Source organism: Rissa tridactyla, chromosome 8 (genome assembly GCF_028500815.1).
Source record: "Rissa tridactyla isolate bRisTri1 chromosome 8, bRisTri1.patW.cur.20221130, whole genome shotgun sequence".
Lineage (NCBI taxonomy): Eukaryota > Metazoa > Chordata > Aves > Charadriiformes > Laridae > Rissa > Rissa tridactyla.
Window position 1 is genome coordinate 49,910,058 of NC_071473.1, and position 19,439 is coordinate 49,929,496.

The 19,439-nt window shown below is 60.4% G+C and overlaps 1 protein-coding gene across 3 annotated transcripts; it reads left to right on the forward strand.

The window, feature by feature from the left end:
• Positions 1–2,973: 2,973 nt before the first annotated feature.
• Positions 2,974–18,304, forward strand: ACOT11 (acyl-CoA thioesterase 11). 3 transcript variants are annotated; one of them, XM_054212938.1, is made up of 18 exons: positions 2,974–3,097; positions 7,080–7,155; positions 8,691–8,889; positions 9,760–9,829; positions 11,736–11,786; positions 12,993–13,053; positions 13,284–13,385; positions 13,930–14,065; positions 14,341–14,497; positions 14,847–14,966; positions 15,058–15,202; positions 16,139–16,194; positions 16,326–16,392; positions 16,473–16,556; positions 16,668–16,801; positions 17,113–17,244; positions 17,327–17,453; positions 17,558–18,304. In XM_054212938.1, the coding sequence occupies exons 1-18, from the start codon at positions 3,075–3,077 to the stop codon at positions 17,711–17,713; spliced, it is 1,896 nt and encodes a 631-aa protein (XP_054068913.1). In that variant the 5' UTR covers positions 2,974–3,074; the 3' UTR covers positions 17,714–18,304. The 3 variants fall into 3 exon arrangements, with proteins under 3 accessions (XP_054068913.1, XP_054068914.1, XP_054068915.1); XM_054212939.1 differs by lacking the exon at positions 11,736–11,786 and having other exon boundaries at positions 17,558–18,303; XM_054212940.1 differs by lacking the exon at positions 7,080–7,155 and having other exon boundaries at positions 17,558–18,303.
• Positions 18,305–19,439: the final 1,135 nt, after the last annotated feature.

The window sequence follows — 19,439 nt, forward strand, 5'->3', positions numbered from 1 at the left end:
AATAGGTCACTTCTTTTTTTTTTTTTCTCAGCAGTAATTAATGGTTTAATTAACACTCAGGACATCCAATTCCCATTGCTTTGCCACGAGCAGGCTCTGCTGCCGGGGCCTCACCGCAAAACCCTCCAGTAACCAGGGGTGGAAAGGGTTAGCCGGGGAGCCGGCGGGAGCTGCCGGCTGGAGGCCGCCCATCTGGCCGGGATTTCATCCCAAGCTGGAATCTTCTCCTCCTCCTCCTCCCGAGCGAGGGAGCAAGCGGGTGGCAGCGGCGTTTCCAACACGTTTCGCAGCCTGCTCCGCTTTTGCACGGACTTGTTTGTGGCGCGGCGGCTTTTTAAAGCCGGGGGAAGAAACCGGGCGCCATGAGCGTGCCCTGCGCACGGCCCTCGTTATTCACTCCTAACGATTTTACAGTGCTTTAACGCCGATCCCCGAGAAATTTTAGCCGTCCCAAGGAGAATAGCTGCTTGTAACCGGCTGCTAATTGCGAGTAGGAATGTCAATTAATTCATTTAGCTAATTATCCACTCTCTGAGCATCACGCACCAAAGAACTGTAAAAGACGGGCATATGGCGATGGATCGGAGGGAAGAAGCCGGCGCCTGCGTGCGCTCGCTGGGTGGCCGGCACCGGGCGAAGGCATGCAGTTTGCGCGAGAGCTGGAGCGATACGGCTGCCATGAGCCGTAATTACAGCATTATGTTAATTGGGCCCGAAAAACATCACCCCTTCTCCTCGCAACTTTTGTTTGGAGGCTTGAGCGCGGGGTCAAGCAGCTAAAGTGTTTCTAATTGCGCTGCTCCCTCTGACGCAGAGCCGGGGAAGGAATCGTTTCCCCTGTGTGGAGAACAAACCTCTTGATCCTCATCGCTGCCGCCTGCAGAAACAAACAGTCCTAAGGAGGCAGGGAGAGATCCCTGACAAGATTCCCGGCTAAAGGTGGGGAGGACAGAGGATTCTTGTTGCCATCTGGCCACCCATGAGCCTTCCAGGGCACCTGGGCTGCTGTGAGCATGGAGAAAACCATTGTGGTGAAAATTAATCTCCTTTGATGCCCCCTCAAAAGGAAAATGTTCTGAAGGAAATGTTCTTTTCCAAAACGATCAGAGTTGGTCGCATCTGGGTGTGCGAAGTTACCGGTAAGGTGTGGAAGAGGTTGTGTGGGGCAGAGCGGACGCCCCCCCCGAGTCTCAGAATCACAGAATGGTCAGGGTTGGAAGGGACCTCTGGAGATCATCTAGTCCAACCCCCTGCCAGAGCAGGGTCACCCAGGGCAGGTGGCACAGGAACGCGTCCAGGCGGGTTCTGAATGTCTCCAGAGACGGAGACTCCACCACCTCTCTGGGCAGCCTGTGCCAGGGCTCTGCCACCCTCACAGGAAAGAAGTTCCTCCTCATGTTCAGGTGGAACTTCCTATGCTCAAGTTTGTGCCCGTTACCTCTTGTCCTGTCCCTGGGCACCACTGGAAAGAGCCTGGCCCCATCCTCCTGACACCCACCCTTTAAGTATTTATAAGCGTTGATAAGGTCCCCCCTCAGCCGTCTTTTTTCCAGACTGGAGACCCAAATCCCTCAGCCTTTCTTCATGAGAGGTGTTCCAGTCTCCTCATCATCTTGGTAGCCCTTTGCTGCACCGTCTCCAGCAGTTCCCCATCTTTCTTGAGCCAGGGAGCCCAGAACTGGACAAGAACTGGACAGAAAGCCGATGAAGAACTGCAGATTTTATTCCAGCAGCTGAGCAGTGAATGCAGGGTTGAAGTCCTTGGTCAAAGTCCTTCTTCCAGAGGGAATCTCCATCATGGTGCTGGGATCAATCACCCGGTGCCACGCTGCCTCCTCCATCCCCTGAAGGCTCCTAACCCTCGGTGGGCAAGCATCGCTCTGGACTGGGCCACCAGCTCCATCCCTGCCCGGCCCAGCCTTGGCAGAGGGACCACCAAGGGGTCCCTCCTGCACCCGGCTCGAGGGTTTGGATGAGCTTTTCCCACATCCAGCCAAAAATTAGGGTCGCTGAGGCCCCAGCGCTGCAAGGGGCAGCAGGTACTGCTGCTCCGTGCCCACCATAAGCATTTACTGGGTTCCAGTGCTTGGTTATGCTTATTTACCAAAAAACACAAGGCCTTATTTCCTGTTAAATTTGTTTAATTGTTTCACCGCTGGCTTTCCAACGGCAGCGCTTGTGCTGCCCGTGCTGGCGAGCAGCTTTGATCAAACGCGTGTACGTCGATTACCAAGGTTCACTTCCAAAAGCACGCAAATAAAATGCAAATAGAGCAACATCTCCCCCCCAGACCCAACAGGCTGCATCGTTAACGCGGTGACACGGCAATTTGCATTTTATTTCCTTGCTATAAAAAAAAAAAAAAAAAAAAAAAGAAAGGGTTTTATCACAAGCCCTGTTAGAGGGGCTTCAAAGGCAGCAGGGGCCAGGGGGTGGCCGTGGCGATTGGAATGGCTCCGGAGAAGTTTGCGGAGGCTTTCCCAGCCGGCAAGCCTGGCATCGGTGCCTGCAGCTCTGGGGGAAAAAACACATATTTTTAGGCAGGTTTAAGCGTGGGGGGGTGAGACCGTGGTGCTGACGCGGTGCCGTCGGTACCGAGGGGGCTGGGGGACCCGCTGGGCACCCCCCTGTCCCTCGCTGGGGTGACGGGAGGGAAGAAGGGGTGATGCTTGGGGCTGGGAAGGGGACCCAGGACGCTGTCGCCAGGGAGAAATGAACGGAAAACCACCGGATCCTGCCCCGTGGAGCCGTTGGCGGCGTGTCGGTGCCTCCCGCCGCCATCCCCGGCTCTGCTGCCGTCCCCGCACCTTGGCTCCTGCGGCGTAGCATCGGCCAAGGTGCAAACCTCCGGAGCGCCGGCCATTTTCCAGGCGAAGAGCAGATTTGCCAAGCGCTACCTTAAGAAAAAGTTGTGCGTGGCTATATTTAAGGAAGCGGGGGGGTGTGCGTTGGCCCCGTCCCAGGGCCCTGCGCCAGCCTCTGGCCTTGACGCCCGCGCTTGGTGCCGGCCGCGCGCGCGCAGGTGTCCGGACGTTTCTCCATCGAGCCAGCCGTCCCTTCGCTGCTGCCTGCAAATGCTCAGCTTCTTCTGGCTGAGGTGAGGGCCGGGGGGAGAGGCTGGGGACCATGGGGACAAGGCGGGGACACCCGGGGGCTGGGTGAGCCGGAGCCGGCATCCGGAGACTTCCATGCCCGGCAGTGGAGTGGTGGCTTGTCCTGGCTTGCATCGGCACCGTCAACACCAACCACCCCCCAGGTCTTTTTGGGTGTGCTGGGAGGGATGTTGGGGGGGGTTTGGCTTGAATCAGCCTTTTTTCACTTAAAGGGGGGGGCAGATATTTGGGAAGTGTGGGCACAGAGCTGCCGGGAATGCTAGTGTCGTGGGGAGGGCAGAAGGATGCGCCGGGGTTGGCTGGGGCAGCATGGGTGGCCGGATAGGGTGGGTGGCATGATGCTGTGGTCGTCTCCACTCTGGTGGTCTCCGCCCTGGTGGTCTCAACTGAGGTGGTCTCGGCCATGGTGACCACCACAGTTGAGACCACCAGGGTGGAGACCAGTGCACCACCATGGTGTGCACCCTGGTGGTCTTCACCCTGGTGGTCTCAGCTGTGGTGGTCACCATAATTGAGACCACCAGGGTGAAGACCACCAGTGTTTAGACCACTGCACCACCATGGTGTCCGCCCTGGTGGTCTTCACCCTGGTGGTCTCAACTGTGGTGGTCACCATGATTGAGACCACCAGGGTGGAGACCACTGTGATGTTCACCATGGTGGTCTTCACTGTGGTGGTCTCTGCTATGGTGGTCTCCAACTTGGTGGGCTTGACGATGGTGATCTCAACCATGGTGGTCTTAATGCTATGGCAGTCTCTTCCTGGGGGAAGCTGTGGGCGGCAGGGCGAAGGTGCTCGGGCTGGGCGATGCTGTTGTCCCCACGCTCCTGAAATTTGGCCCCAGCGGTGTTTGCAGCTGTTATGCGGTGACACTTGGCTTTGCTTTCCCCCTGGGCTGGAGGCAGCAGTGCCAGGGGACCTTTGTCTTCTGAAACACTCCCTGGGGAGACTTTGCCCCTGTGCCGGCAAACCGGCACCAGCCTTCCGGGAGCTGCGGGAAGCGGCTGGGCAGGGGCATGGATGGGGCTGGGGACTGCGGGCACGGCCAGAGCTGGGGATGCTTCACCCAGTGTTGAACCAAGTGTCAGAAAGGGACACGAGGGGGCTGGAAGGGACCCCACTGTGCTCACCCCGAGCAAAGGTTTCCCATGGGTGGTGGATGTAAAACCAGAAGCCCCTCGTGAAGGGGACTGTCCTCACAGCCCCCCGCTGTCTTTGGCCCTCGGTTTGCACTTTCCTGGCCCCATGCCTTGCTTTGCTCCATGAAATCCTAGAGAAAGTGTGACGTGTGGTCCCAAAAATACCACTCACAGGGCGCCCTGGCCTTTCTTCTCGGCTCCTCCTGGGTTCCCACTGAGACCCGTCGCAGGGAGCTGCCGCACGTCCTCGCCATCTCATGACCCGGCGATTCGGTCCCTCTCATCCCACGGGGCCACCATCCTGATGGCTCTCAAAGGAGCTGGCACCTTGCACCCGAGCGAGTGGCAGGGGTCTCGTCCCGGGGATGGAGCTGAGCCTGGCCGGGCACGTCCACCACTGCTCGCCGGTGGGGTCCCACCGGAGGGGACATCTGCCCTTATACCAAACCTGCACGTCCCATCCCCAGGAGCACTGGGGCTTTGCCGGTGCCGGCAGTGGGACTGGTGGGCCAGGTCTCGGGGGAAGGAGAGCCCTCGCTGCCCCGTCGAGATGGCGGAATTTCCCAAAGTAGGTCAGGTTAATTTTTTAACGCGTGCAGATTTGCTTGTTACCATGGATATTGCTCAATTATACACCAATAATCCCCCATGAGAACTTCATTCTCGCCGCTTTCCTCCCCCCGCCCCCCCCCACCATCTCCCCCTTTTTTCTTTAAATATTCCCAGGGAGGGATAAGGATGCCCCGAGGGGCTGGGATGGGGTTAGGAGACCAGAGCCAGGTGAGGGAGAACGGGGATTGGGGTTTTGGGGCTGGCTCGAGGCGTGAGGGTGCCCTGCTCGGCCCAGAGCCCCCCACGGCCCAGCACCCGGGACCCCCACCCTGGCTTCACCCTCATCCCTCCCTCCCATCCGCCGCTTGGGGGTGGCTAAAGCAAACATCCCACTTCCAGGGGGGAGCAACCGCTCTCCTGCATCCCTTCCCAGCAGCATCCCGGGGGCTGCGGGACCCCGGGGGGTTTTGCCACGGAGGCCGCCCGCGGGCTGATGGTTCCCTGGTGATTTTCCAAGAGGCCAGCACCCAGTTGGGCAGCAGAGACCATCCCCGGAGCTTCGGTGCTGTGGGACACCCCCCTGCCAGGGTATAGGACAGCAGTGGGGTGCCACAGAGTCCCTCTCCCCCATGTTTTTGGAGCCATCGGGGTGTCTCCCCCCTCTGTGCCGCTCCCCCGGTTTGCTCTGCAGGCTTCTTACGCCTTCAGCAGTGCAGGAAGCGAGCGTGGCAAGAAAAATATTCTGCTGGAAGGTTTTGGTTTTTTTTTTTTCTAATGCAAACTTTTTTTTTTTTTTTTTGGGGTAGAAGTGGGTCACTCGAGGGGTGACAGAGTAAGAGCATCATCGCCTGGGTACTGCATCCCGTTGCCATGGTGACCCGAGGGCTGCATCAGTCAACAGCTTTAAAAATGTGACAGTTGAGTGAGGCTGAAGACTTTAATGAGGACAGACACTTGCTCGCTTAGTTTCGATAACCGAATACTCTATAAATACCCACCGGCTGAATGGTTCCGGGTCTCTGGAGCATGTTTGCCATGTGTGGCCGGGGTTCTCCCCTTCCTGGGGCAGAGCCCTGCGCTCCGGGCAGGGAGCGTGGGCTGGGACCACCTTGGAAATAAGGGAGGGAAATGGATACAAACCAGGCAGCTCTTCTTTTTTTCCCCTCCTCCTGCTAACCCAAGCCAGGGGACAAGATGACACGATTGCAGAGCCAGGAGCAGGTTTGGGTTTCCGTGGCCCGAGCCGCGTGCCCTCAAGTGTTGGCAGCTGTGGCCATGGGGTGTGACGGGGCCACCGCCACCGCCTTGTGCCTGCGATATAGCAAACCTGGGGAGCAAGCCCAGCTTGCTAAAGAGGAGATTAACTCTTGTGTTGGGCCAAAATTGGTCAGTCCCACGCCTCAGGGAAGGAGCTGCCGCCTCCGGCAACCTGGCAGGGATCCGTGTGGGAGAGGGATGTTTGCCGGGACAGCTGAGGGCACGTCAAGGGCCCGTCGATGTTGTGTTTAAAAGCAAACTGTAAATATAAAGCCTTTTACACTTGTTTCTGCTGCAGCTCCCACGCTGCCTTTGCTTGCGATGCCACCACCGTGTCCGGCCGGGACCCGGCCGCAGTGCATGTGGCCAGGGAGCCCGCGGGGACCCAAGGGCACAGGACGCCCTTGGGGGATGCCAGGGCTTGGTGGCAGAGGGGCCGGTGCAGGGCACGGCGGTGTTGCCGGCGACGGGCGCTTCCCATTTGCTGCCCCCGGTACCACCCGCAGCCTGAGTCCTGCCCGCTGCCAAAAATATGCTCCCGGCTGTCTTGTGACCGCGGCGGGGTCACCGTGCCAGCCGGGGCAGCTTCAAGACACAGCCCGCTGTCACATGTAGCGACACGGAAAGTATTGACGGGGCGTCACCGGCCGAGGGATGGGCTGTGGCACCGCATCCTGGGCTCGCTCACGCACTCCAAAATAGCTGGGAGTTTTTCCATCACAGCAGGCGAGCACTGGACCTGACCCCCGAGGAATGGCAGGCGTGAGCCTCGCGTTCACCCTTCTCCGTTTCGGCTCCGGCAGCCACCCCGATAGGTGCTGGCGAGGGTCCAGTGGCGTGGGGAGGGACGTCAGCATGAGGTGTGAGGACAAGGTGTGACAACCCCCTTGTCAGACGGTGGCTCTGCGTCATCCGTCACACACGCTGCCTTGTCCCGGCGGGGGGACAGCCACGGGCATCCTCCACCCCCGGCTCTGCCCGTCCTGCTGTAACCGCAGCCACTCTTCTCCTTTCCAGGTGTCTCTTAAAAATGGTCAAGGAGAATATTGTAGTCCCTGAAGAGATCTTGAGCTTCTGTTGCAATGGCCTCCAGGTACCCCTCCCTGTGCCATACAACTAACCCTGGGGCTCCCCGTTGTGCCAGTGGCTACTAACCAGGGCTGTGCCGGGCAGAAGCCACCCCGTGCGGGGACCTGCTCCAGCTGCATCCACTCCCCACGCATTCCCCATCACCATCCCTGGCCTCTTGCCGGCTACTGAAGGGTCAGGGCTGTTCCCACAGGGTGCCAGCTTTTTCCCTAAAATTGAGAAACGGCGAGCATCGGGAAAACACCCGTCGGGAGCTCCGGCCGGGTTGGCTGCTCCCTTTGCAGCAGGCAGCTTTGGAAGCTCTTTGCATTTCTGGCTTGTGCCCCAGAGCCTGCCGGCTTCCCGAAATAGCTCCGTGGTACTCGTGTAGGCACCTCGGCACGCTGGGAAACGGCCCGGGAGGTTCGCAAAGGGGTTGGGAGCCCACCGGAGGGGCTCTGGTGGCTGGGGATCCATCTCGCCGTAGGAAGAGGGGGGGCCTTTGCCATAGGTTTGGTTTGCCACATTCACCGCCGTCTCTGCTAAGCCGACGTTTGTGCCGTTCCGGGGATGTCGTGTACCAGTAGCTATGGAAACAGAGGTTAGACCTGCTAGAGAAAAATGCTATTCTGAGAGGCGGTGAGCTCAGGGTAGTCGGGAAAGCTTCATTTTCGGCATAAACCCATCTTTAAAAGAAGCCGGGCAAACCAAAGGGCGAAGAAGCTGCTGCAGCCGGGCTCTCGCAACAAGTGCTGTGACCGGGAGCCGCGGTGGGAGCAGAAAGCGGAAGGAAGGGCTGTAACGAAGCCCAGACGGCTCCTCGTGTCTCCTCAATTACTCACCGGGCTAACCGAGTTCACCCCTTGTGTAACACGGCTCACTTGACGTCTAATCAGCTATTTTTCTTGCCGGCACAGCCGCAATACCAACCTCCCCCCCCTGCAGCCCATCTCCCTGCGGGGCAGGGAGCAGGCAGGAGCGGCTCTGTGCCCGGCAAACTGCGAATAAGGAACATATTTGACTGCGCAAACAACCCCAAACCGAGGATGCTTCACACACATCCCCCCCCCTCTGCTTATAACAGCCAGGAAAAACTGCTTTTAGTGTTTCCTTTGGCAAAGGGGGGTGCTGGTGGAAGGTGCGGAGCATCGCTGCCTGCCCAGCCCCGGGAGCAAGCCCCGGGAGCACAAAACCACCCTTGGCTCCTGCACCCTAAAAACGAAGCTGTCGGCAGACCAAAATTCCTTCCCAGAGAACTGATTGACTTTGGGAGGGGTTTTTGCACGGTTTTCGGGAGGAAGCAGCGGGGCTGGGTGATAAATGGCCTGGAAACCTGCGGTGATCACCCACGGAGCTCCTTTTACAGGGATTTTTATTTTTTTTCCTTCTGGCTGCGGGCATCACATCTTTGGGAAGGGCTGGGTGGGTTTTGGTGGCGGCTGGGGCTGTGAAGGGCTGGGGGGTCCTGCTGGGTCTGTGTGGGGAGGGGGCTGTGTGGGTCACCGTTTTCTTGGGGGTTTTTCCTCCCGTTTGGGTAAAATGGAGCTCTCATCCCCACAGGGCTCGACCTCTCCGCCACGTGCCCGGGATCCAGGGGAGCGGGAGGAGGCACCGGGGGCCATGGCGAGCCCTTCGCCTCCCCGCAACCCCACGGAGGTGCAGATGAGCCAGCTGGTGCTGCCCTGCCACACCAACCACCGCGGCGAGCTCAGCACCGGCCAGCTGCTCAAGTGGATCGACACTGCCGCCTGCCTCTCCGGTAAGCCGTCCTCTCCCACCGGAGCCATCATCCCGCTGCCCCGGGAGGGAAGCGACATGGTGGTGTCCCCATGAGCCGGCTCATCGGCGGCGTGCCCGGCCGTCCAGCGCCGTCCCTGGGAGCTGATGCCAGCTGGGGACCCGCGTCATGCCATTTTGCTGAGTAATTAGAGAGCAGGAGGAGAAGGGGAGGAGACGTGCGCGGCAGCATGCACGCTTGCTCGGGCACAGATCAAAATCAACGCCTGCTTCTTCCCAAACGCTGGCCTTTTCCATGCCTGCTGCGCTGGTCACCAGGTTGGTGATGTCCCCGGCATCCCGGCAGTGTCCGGAGAGATCTGCCGGACGGATGGGGCTGAGCTCCCTCCGCTCAGCAAGGAGCGATGGAGCTCGCTGAGCACGGGGAGTTTATGGCAGGAAAATGGGTACAATTTTCCAGTTTGAGGAGGTTCCCAGTGCAATTGTGCAGTCTGAGGTTCCCAGAGTCCCAAGGGAAAGCCGGAATGGCAAGACGGCTTTACAATATTTGCTGTGTACGGGGAGCCGGTATCAGCTGCCTCTGCATCCCCGCCGTGGCTGGAAGCGTGGAGGGAAGGCGAACAGCAGGGCAGCGTCCCCCCCAGCTACAACACACCCTCCAAACCCCTAAACGTCTGCAAACCCACACCGATACGGGGTGGAGAAACCCCAAACTCTGCTCTCGGCCCCTGCCAACGCGGCGGGCGGGCACGGGCAGGGAAAGGGACACCAGCCGGGGTGTCACCGTCATGGCCAGCCCGGGGGACAGGGGAGGGCGGAGGAGCGTGCGTGCCCCTGGCACGCTCGGCGGGTTGCCGCAGGTAGCTGATGCAGTTTGTTTCTCCTTTTCCAGCCGAGAGACATGCTGGCTGCCCGTGCGTCACGGCTTCCATGGATGATATCTATTTTGAGCACACCATTAGGTAAATACTCGGCTCTCCAGCGGGGCATGCGTGGGGATGGATGGGTTTTTCCCATCTGCCGGGTGCAACGTGGATGGTGGGGCTGGAGCCGGGACAGGGAGCAGCGTGTTTGGGAGGGGAGGAGATGCAGTGGCGATGCCAGGGATTGAGACTCCGGCTCCGTCGCGGGGCTGCGGACCAACTGTCTGCTCTGATTTATGCGCTGTCTGGTCGCCTGGGGAGCTCCTGCTGGGTTGGCTTCCCGGTATTTTCCCCGACCTCAGCTCCTCCCTGGCTTTGTTCAAGAAACAGCTCTGACTTTGTGCTCTGGAAAACTTAAATCTTGCAAATCCGTGCCTCTGTGGAGGCCATGTGGGTGGCTGGCGTGCGGTGGGGCTCACCCACCCACCCACCGGGTGCTGGGGACAGTGGGACCTCCTTGCACATCCCTTTGTGAGATGCACCAGGCTAAGCTTTCCCCGGCCAAAATCCCCTCCCCAGCTGGCCCTGGCCACCCCTGGGTGCTGCCCCCATGGAGGTGCCCAACCCCATGGACGCAGCCCCTGGGGACAAGGTTTCTTCTGACCTGGGGGACACCCACCCTCCCAGGGGTCCGTCCTCGTCCACCGCAGCTCCCGGTATTGAGACCATTCCCACCAGGCACAGGCCTTATGTGCCTATGGTGGTTCTCCTGCCCTGCCACCCCCGGTGAGCCCAGCTGCTGCCACCCGCTTTTACTCAGCTCTCGGAGACCCCCCCCGTGCAGGGGGACACCCATCTGCTCACCCACTGGGTACCATCTCAGGGGGCTTGGCGGCTGTTTGGCACAGGGTTTTGGTGCCCGTGTGCCAGCAGAGGGGTTTTTGGCGCCCCCCGTCCCCTGGGGACCTGCTGGCAGAAGGCTGGCCCTGCCCAACAAGCCGTGCCATATGGGATTCCTGTTGCCTGGCAGCCCACCACCGCGGAGGGGACACGTCTGCCCCAGGGACACATGTCTGCCGGCTGAGGACAGAGACCAGTGCGGGCACCCAGGCTGATGTGTTTGGTGCCAGGAAGCCCAACTTGCTCTTGGGTTTCACCATAGAATCATAGAATCCCCTAGGTTGGAAGGGACCTTTCCGATCATCTAGTCCAACCATCAACCTAACTCTGACAAAAACCGCCACTAATCTAAACTATAGTGATCGTCCGTCATCCCCAGGAAACGCTAAACTCCCACTTTCTCCCTCTCACATCGATGTCATGGTGCTGGCGGGACGGCAAGCCACCGGCAGAGGCTGGGGTCCCCATTGGGCGGCACCACCGGCATGGATGCCCTGCACCAAGCCGGCTCTGTGGGTGCTGTGCCTGGCGCCACGCGGCTCCAGCTCCCGGGAGAGCTTTGCCTTGGAAGCTTTTCCTCGTGGGTTTCAGGAGTGGGAGGATGGACCCGAGCCATGTTCCAGAGCTTTAAATCAAGCCCTGCAAAGCATTTGCCCCTCCTTGGGGGTGAGCTGGGCACCGCTCCAAGGGGTCAGGGAATTTGTGCTGCTCCCGGCTCAGCTCCCGCTTGCTGTGGTCCGGCTGAATGCTCTGTGCATGGGGCCTGGCGGGGTTTTTCCTCGGAGCTGTGGGAAGAGCTTAGGGTGGTGACTGCATGGGATGCTCGCCATCCCTCAGCCCTGCCGCGTGGAAGTGCAGCCTCCTGGGAGGGTTGCACGTGGGTTCATGTGGCTTTTATGGCACCGGCTTGTGCCGTTTGGTACGGAGAGAGAGGATAAAGCATTTTTTGGGATGTAATATAGACAGCCAGGGCTGCCAATGTGCCTGCCCTTGCACGCCCCTCGCTGCAAACCCACCTGGAGCATCCGTGCTCCAGCCTCGCCATCCTACCGCTTCCTTCATCTCTAACCCTCTCCCCCCATCTTGCTTTTTCTTTTCGCACCAGCCAGCCGTATATAAACCCTCCTGGGCAGCGGGACGGGAAGAGCGGTGTCTGGTACGGACGTTTGCAGCCCTAGAGCAGCCGGCCTAACGCAGCGCTGCCGTGAGTTGGGAGCATTAACCCCACTGACGCGGCACGGCCCGGGGGGTGCACGCTGGCTGCCCACGTAACCCCGCTAACGTTTCGGCATGCCGTGGTGGCACAGGATCTGTGCCAGAGGATGGCTGGAGGCACCGTCCCAGCCTCGCACCCTCCCTGCTCCAGCCAGAGCCAAGGTGCAGAGCGTGCGGAGTAGCCGAGATGATGATGGTTGTTTGAAGCCAGAAGTCGTGGGGGGGGCGAGGGGGGAGTTACGGTGCCGAAGCACACGCTGACTCTTCCTCGCTTCTGGTTTTGAGCCCTCTACGGTGCAAACCTGCAGTAGCAGTCCTGGGGTTTATTTTTCCACTGAGTTTCCTAGCATTGGTTTCCTTTAGGGGATGAGGAACATTCCTGATTTAATAATGCATTTGGTAAAGACTCTGTTTGCTGTCAGTGTCGCCAATAAGCTGCATTTGCTCATTTGGTCGGTACCAGTCTGGATCAGGTCAGGCTGCAGAGCTGAAGCTGTCTGCGTGTTTACTCTGAAGCCTACTGAAGGCGCAGAGGAGAGCTCCTGGACGCTGCGAGCAGCGGTTTGCTGCCAGCAGATGTTTCATGTGAGAGATGGTGCGAAATGCCACTGGCCGGATCCTGCCTCCTGCCGTCTCCCAGTATCCCAAGGCGTCTGTTGCTGGGAGGCACTGGAGAGGAAGAGGGATGGGAGCAGTCAAGATGCCTGAAGCTTTGGAGCTGCTGCCACCGCTGATGGAGGGCCCAGGGGGAGACCCCATGGGTGCCCCCGTTGTGCAGGACATCTCATGCGAGGCTGGAGGAACTGTTTGCTCTGGCAGGAGCGTGCATGCCTGCATGGCGGGGGGTGCAAAGCAAACATCGGGCACCTGCACCACCTCCCCCGCCCCGACCTGGGACCTGTTTGCATGCAGCTGCTCGGGGGTGACATCTCACCACCGGGCTGGACACCCGCGGGCTCCCACAAGTCGGGGGTATCTGTCCCCATGTCCTGCCGGCTGTCTTGGCATGTCCCCTCTGTCCCACCACCGCCGTGGGCGATGAGCCACCTGCGTGGGGAGATGCTCAGTGCCGGCACGCGTGCGGGATAACCACGGGCCGTTGTCCCCTGCTGATCCCGGTGCGCTTTCTCCTCTTTCTGTTTTTCAGTGTGGGGCAAGTTGTCAACATCAAAGCCAAAGTGAACCGAGCCTTTAACTCCAGCATGGAGGTTGGTCTGCCACCACCCCACCACCTTCACCCCAGCCCCTGTCCCCCTTGGCGCGTGCCCGTCCCCACCAGCCACGCGTGCCCGTTCACCGCCACCAAATGCAAAACACCCAAATCCCCCGGCAATTCCCAGCTTTGATCCCGTGTGTCGGCCCCCTCCTGCTGTCCTTGGAGGGACGCGGGTCCCCGGGGAGCGGAGCCGGCTCTCAGGGGTGCTCTGCCCTCTCCCAGGTGGGCATCCAGGTGAGCTACGAGGACCTGTGCAGCGGGAAGCACTGCAGCATCTGCAAGGCGTACGCCACCTTCGTGGCGCAGGGACCCTTCGGCAGCAAGGTGAGCGGCGGCCAGCGGCTGCGGGGGCTCAGTCGGCCCCCGCGCAGAGGCAGCCAGGGAATGTCCTCTCTGGGGAGAGCTGGGCTGGGATTTCCATCACGGCATGCGCCGTCGCTTCGTGGCTACCTGCACACGATGGGGTCTGTGCTCCCTTATCCCACGTGTGTGGGGTGCACGGTGGGATGCCGGGGCTTTCGGCTTGCTCTGGGCCCAGAGGGCAACCACCCGCTGCTGCTGCCGTCCCCTCCTCTGTGCCCGGGGAGGGCAGGGATGTCCCTCCCTGCCAGCACTGCAGGATCGCTCCTTTGCATCAGTGCCCATCCCTGCTCTGTGGCACCTCCCAGGGGATCCCTATCCAGCTGAAGGAGTCATTTGCCCTCTGGCCCCTCCGTGAGCAGCTGTAACACAACCCAGGGGGAGCGCGGCTGGCTCCGACACACGTATGGTGGGACACACGGTGCTATAGGAGCGCATGTCGGCGGCCGAAGGAGCCCTGCCTTCCCTGGCAGCAGGACTTCACCCTGCCCGTGTCCCCCCTTTGCAGGTGAAGCTGAAGCCGCTGACCCCGCAGACAGAGGAGGAGAAGATAGAGTACAGCATCGCCGCCGAGCGCCGCCGCATGCGGCTGGTCCACAAGGACACCCTCAAGGACCTCCTCACGCGCAGCCCCCGTGAGACTGGTACCGTGTCCCACAGCCGGGGCTTCCAGCCCCAAAATAGCCCCGACACCCACCGGTGACACCATCCTTCCTCAGCGGGATGCGTGGCGGGGGTTTAAGGGTAGTTTGGGGATGCCCTGGCCGTGGAGGGGGGGTGTCAGCCCCACCATCCAGCACCCCCAAACTGGGAAGGGGGGTTGATGCAGTGGGAGGGTGGACGTGAGGACAGGAGGTAAGGGGTCTGTGGGTCCCACTGGCCACCTGGCATGCTGAATCCCATGCTCCCCCCATGCCAGAGCTGGAGACGCGGGACGGCAGCGTGGCGGTGCCGGCAGAGAAGACACGGGTGGAGAGCGTGGAGCTGGTGCTGCCCCCACACGCCAACCATCAGGGCAACACCTTCGGTGGGCAGATCATGGCCTGGATGGAGAATGTGGCCACCATCGCAGCCAGGTGACCCGATGGGGATTTGGCAGGGGGAGATGGCGTGCCTGGAGGGGACACACAGCCAGGGCAGTGTCCAGCTGGGTTGGGTTGTAGGGACCCTCCAAAGGGACGGTCCCCAGCACATCACCCTTGGGTGATGCCGTACAGCGAGTCCCATGGGTGGATGGCGCTGGAGGACCCAAGGAAGGGTTCATACTCACCACACTCTACTTATTGTCCCTCTCATGGCTGGTTTTGGCAGTTGAAATCCAGGGGTGACATTTTTTGGGGTATCCTCGGCTCTGTCTGGGACAGGGAGGGTGTGTGGGGCTGCCAGGGTGCCGTGGCCAGGGGGGGTGACACCTGTCCCCCGCAGCCGACTGTGCCATGCCCACCCTACGCTGCGGGCCATCGAGATGTTCCACTTTCGGGGACCATCGCAAGTTGGGGACCGCCTGGTGCTCAAAGCCATCGTCAACAACGCCTTCAAAAACAGGTGGGTGCCAGTGGCCAGGGGTCCCCATCCTGCCCTTCCTGGTGGCTCTCCGCACCCTCACCCCTTCTTCTCTGCTCCCCGCCCCCGCCAGCATGGAGGTGGGGGTCTGCGCCGAGGCGTACGGCCAGGAGATGTCCATCAGCCGAAGGCACATCAACAGCGCCTTCATGACCTTCGTGGTGCTGGACCAGGAGGGCCGGCCCCGCACCCTGCCCATGGTGGCACCCGAGCCGGGGGTAAGCACGGGCAGGGCTGGCTTCTCCCCACCGCGGTGGCCCCCGGGAGTCCCCACTGAGCCCTGAAAGGCTCTCGGCTTCGTGGCAAAACAAATGCAGTTTGATGACGATGGAAATCAAATTGCTCGGTAGCAAGCGTGAACGAAATTGATTGCGCGGTATAGCTAACAATAAAATAAACCACTTGCCCGGGCAGAAGTGGAGACGCATTAGCCATGCAAGGCTTAACAGAATGTTGCCTGCAAGTTTGAGCTCATCTTTTCTATAATTTAGGGGAACGAACGCAAAGCTTTTAGGTTGTTTTTACCTTTCAAAGCACCCTGATCCATAATTTCCTCGGGTCCGAATATTTAAGACAAATCTGTCACGCGAGACAGATTTAAGAAAAACTTGTCTGGGGACACTTTATAGCATGAGCGAACGAAGGCATCACCTTCCCCATGGCTGATCCGTGCCCACCTACCTGATTTTTTTAATGCCTTAAAACTAGGACTCTTCTCCCACCCTTGGGAGAGCATCTCATGGCCGGAGCCAGGCTCCCTGAAACCGCTTCTCCGCCTGCCTTAAAGCACTGTGCTATTGCTCTCTTTGAAATAAGCTGCTTTTTTGGGGGGTTTTTGTTTCTCGAGAGGAGAGGTTTGCATGTGGCAGGGGACGCAGTTCGTGTTTCAGCGGCTGTTTGCAGCTCTGCAGCCGCAGCAAGGGTTTTTCCCTCATGCGCCGGTGCCCGTCGCGTGATCCCAGTGAGCGACGGCGATGCCGGAACGGCTCACGGTTAATCACTAACCACCGCTGCCAGCGCAGCCGGGCCGGCAGCCGGCGAGCGCAGGGGCTTTTCCACTGCTGAACGTTTTGCCCCCTCCCAAAAAGACATCTGGGGTTCCCCTCTCCCGCCTCATTTTCCTATTGACCTAATGTGCTTCCCCCATTTATCAGGAAGGAGAGAGGAGGTACAGAGAAGCCAGCGCTAGGAAAAAAATTCGGCTGGACCGGTAAGCAGGAAAAGCAAGTGGGATGCAGGGATGGAGGATGGAGGAGAGGGGGGGGCTCGGCACTGGCGCACAGGGACAGTCTGTGGGTGGTTTTGTGTCCCACCCTAAGGGAAATTGTTCCTTCCCTGCAGAAAATACGTCGTCTCCTGCAAACAGACGGAGGTGCCGCTCTCCGTGCCCTGGGACCAAAGCAACAAGGTAGGATGCTCCCAAGGTAGGGAGTTGCTGCCTCCTGTCCCCCCCCCCAGCCCGCCCCTGACGCGCTGCCCCTGCCCCAGGTTTATCTGAGCTACAACAACGTCTCGGCGCTGAAGACGCTGGTGGCCAAAGCGAACTGGGCGCTCGCCAGGGAAAAGGAAAAGGTACTAAACCCTGCCCCGTCCCCCCGCGCTGCTCCTCGCCCCCAAAGCGGGGGCAACCGGCGGGCTCGGCGGTGGCGAACGCGTCCCAGCCCCTGCCCTGTGCTCCCCGAGGTGCGGATGTACACGCTGGAGGAGGACAAGTTCCTCTCCTTCCGCATCGAGATGTCGGTCCACATTGCCGCCAGCCAAGCCTTCTCCCTGCTCTCCGACCTGCGGCGCCGGCACGAGTGGGACAGACACTACGCGTGAGTGCTGTGGGGCTTCCTGGGGGCACCCGGCCCCTGGCAAAACCCACATCCTTAAATTTTGTGGAGGAACATCCCTTTGGGCTGTCCTGGGAGCAAGTGAGTTGCCCTGGAGCCATGATCGCTCCTAGAGACCTTTCACTGTGCGTCCCTGTCCCGGCTTCGCCTGGGCTGATGATGGGTGCTGCACAAAACATCTATTTTGGGTCCATCAGAATATTTTGGGTGTGGCAGTGGGCTGTAAACGTGTAAGCCCCCCGATGTGAGGGCCACAGCGGGGTTTCCCTGACCGGTCCCCTCCCGCCTCGCAGGAGCGCTGAGCTTGTCCAGCAAGTAGACGACGACGACATGATCTACCACGTGGTGAGCCAGACCCTCAGCCACGAGAACAAGCCGCAGGACTTTGTCATCCTGGCGTCCCGACGGAAGCCCTGCAGCAAGGGGTAACCATCCCCATCCCCGACCACGACCCCCTGCTCCTTGCCGGCTGCTCTGCGCCGGCTCACCGGGCTCTCTCCTCCCCAGGGACCCCTACGTGGTGGCCTTTCGGTCGGTGACGCTGCCCACCCACCCAGCCAGCGCCGGCTTCACGCGGGGGGAGACGCTCTGCTCCGGTTTCTGCATTTGGCCGGAGTCGGAGGAGATGAGCAAGGTGGGATGCTGAGGACGTGCCGCGGGGCCGTGCCCACCCGCACCCCACTGCGGGGGCTCCCCCATCCCCACATGCCCCTACTCACCATCTCCCGTGCCTCGCAGGTGGCTTACTACAACCAGGCTACGCCGGGGTACCTCAACTACGTCACCACCAACGTGGCGGGACTGTCCTCCGACTTCTGCGCCACCTTCGAAGCCTGCGAGAAGTTCCTGCTGAAGAACAAGGAGGACCTGATCATGCGGCTGCAGGCCCTTTAGAGCCGCGGTACCCGCGCTGACCGACGGACGGACGGACGGACGGACGGACAGACAAGGGGCACCTTGGTGCTGGAAGGGGACATGGGATGGTGGCGCCCAGGCCCTGCCTCCCCAGGGGCTCCGGCCTGAGCGAGGTCCCGGGTGCTGGGGTGGAGGGACATCACTGCATCGCCTTGCCCTTTGCACTGACGCGTCATGTCTTTTCTTCTTCCTTTTCTTTTTTATTTAGAAATTTTATAAGCTGATGTACAGGACTTGGTTTTCTAGTTCACTTTGTGCTACTTGAACCTTTATACGATTCAAAGTCTTCCTAAAACAGATTTTTTTTTTTTTTTTACACACTTTCTTTATGGGGGAAACTGGTTCCCTTCGAGGCAGCAAAGGGGGAAGGGGGCAGTGATATGGGGAGGGTGCCGTATCCCTCCCTGGGGTGGGGGGGGGCCGGTGGAGCATCCCGCTCCCCCCATGGCCGCCGGCTGCTGCTCCTCTTCCCGGGCAGGGCTGGAAAACAGCCCCTGCTCCCGGCGGGCTGACATCCCACCCCACGGGGCTGTGGAAGGAGAGGCAATAAAAGCACATTGAAAAGAAAAAAACCATCTCTGTGTACTTTAGGTGAGTGTCTGCTCCGGGGCTTTGCTGTGCCTGGCTGGCAAGCGTGGGGTGGGGGTCCCTCGTCCCCGTCCCCCGGGTGCACCAACACCTTGAGCCGTAAACCCCAAACTGCCTCAGGGGCGCTGGAAAAGCAGGAAAAAAAAGACAAACTCAAAGTTTGTTTCCCTAATTCTGAGCGAGGCTGCCGAGGACGTGGGGAGAAGGTGGGAAACCCAGAGCCCCAAAGGCTCATACCCATCCCTAATTGCCCCGAGCACTAATGACCTGAGTGCCCCCAGGGGCGCTTCCCCCCAGCGCTGCTCTGATGGCAGCAGAGGATGGGGTTAGGACCATTGCAAAGACCTTGCTGCCATCCTGCTTCTCCAGGAAAGCCGCCGAAACGCAGCACGGGTGATGGTGGAAGCGCTGCGCATCAGTCACACCCCGGGGGACATCGGTCCTCGGCCACAGCCCGGCTGAGATCTCCCCCCCCCCCACCCCGCCCAAGGCTTTCCTGGCCCACGTGGCCAGAGGTTTTCTGGTAGCATGGAGGTTTCTGAAAGGCTTGCTGCCAGCCGGGAAGGGAGCGAGCCCTGGTAGCCCTCGGGCACGCAGAGCTGCGGGCACAGCATGTTTAATGCGCGGCAGCCGTGCCCTCGCCTTTGCTGGCAGAGCCCCCGCGCTCAGCCCCCAGCAGGGGCTTTTGCAGAGCCAGTCCATGGGCAAGCGACGGTGATGCCGTGCGCGGGGTAAGGCGAGACCTTGGGGCACCCGAAATGAGCACAAGGTCTTTTTCCAGGGTGTTTTCTCCCTCTCTGCAACACCCAGGCCCTAGACAGGCGCTTTTGCCACCCAAACTCCGCACCCGGTTTCTAAGCAGAAGGAGTCGCCGTCCCCTCTCCCGTGGGTGCCGGCTGGCGGCTCCCACCCCTGGAGCCAGCTGCGGCCACAAGCTCCTCATCCCTGCCCTATCTCCCATCATAAACATCTCCGTGCCAGGCCTGGCACGGGGCTGCCCCGACCTCCCCCTGCTGCGCTATCGCCATGAGATAAAGCCGTCTCAAGCTGCACATGGTACAAAACATTCAATTTTTACAGAGCCCTCTTATCTCCCGAAACTCGGGAGCAATCCTGC

Excerpts from the sequence above, each read along its gene's own strand:
- ACOT11 (XM_054212938.1), top strand. The coding sequence starts at position 3,075 with ATGCTCAGCTTCTTCTGGCTGAG. Across the intron at positions 16,393-16,472 it reads CCTGGGACCAAAGCAACAAG|GTTTATCTGAGCTACAACAA; the intron begins GTAGGATGCTCC and ends CCCCTGCCCCAG. Across the intron at positions 17,454-17,557 it reads AGTCGGAGGAGATGAGCAAG|GTGGCTTACTACAACCAGGC; the intron begins GTGGGATGCTGA and ends CGTGCCTCGCAG.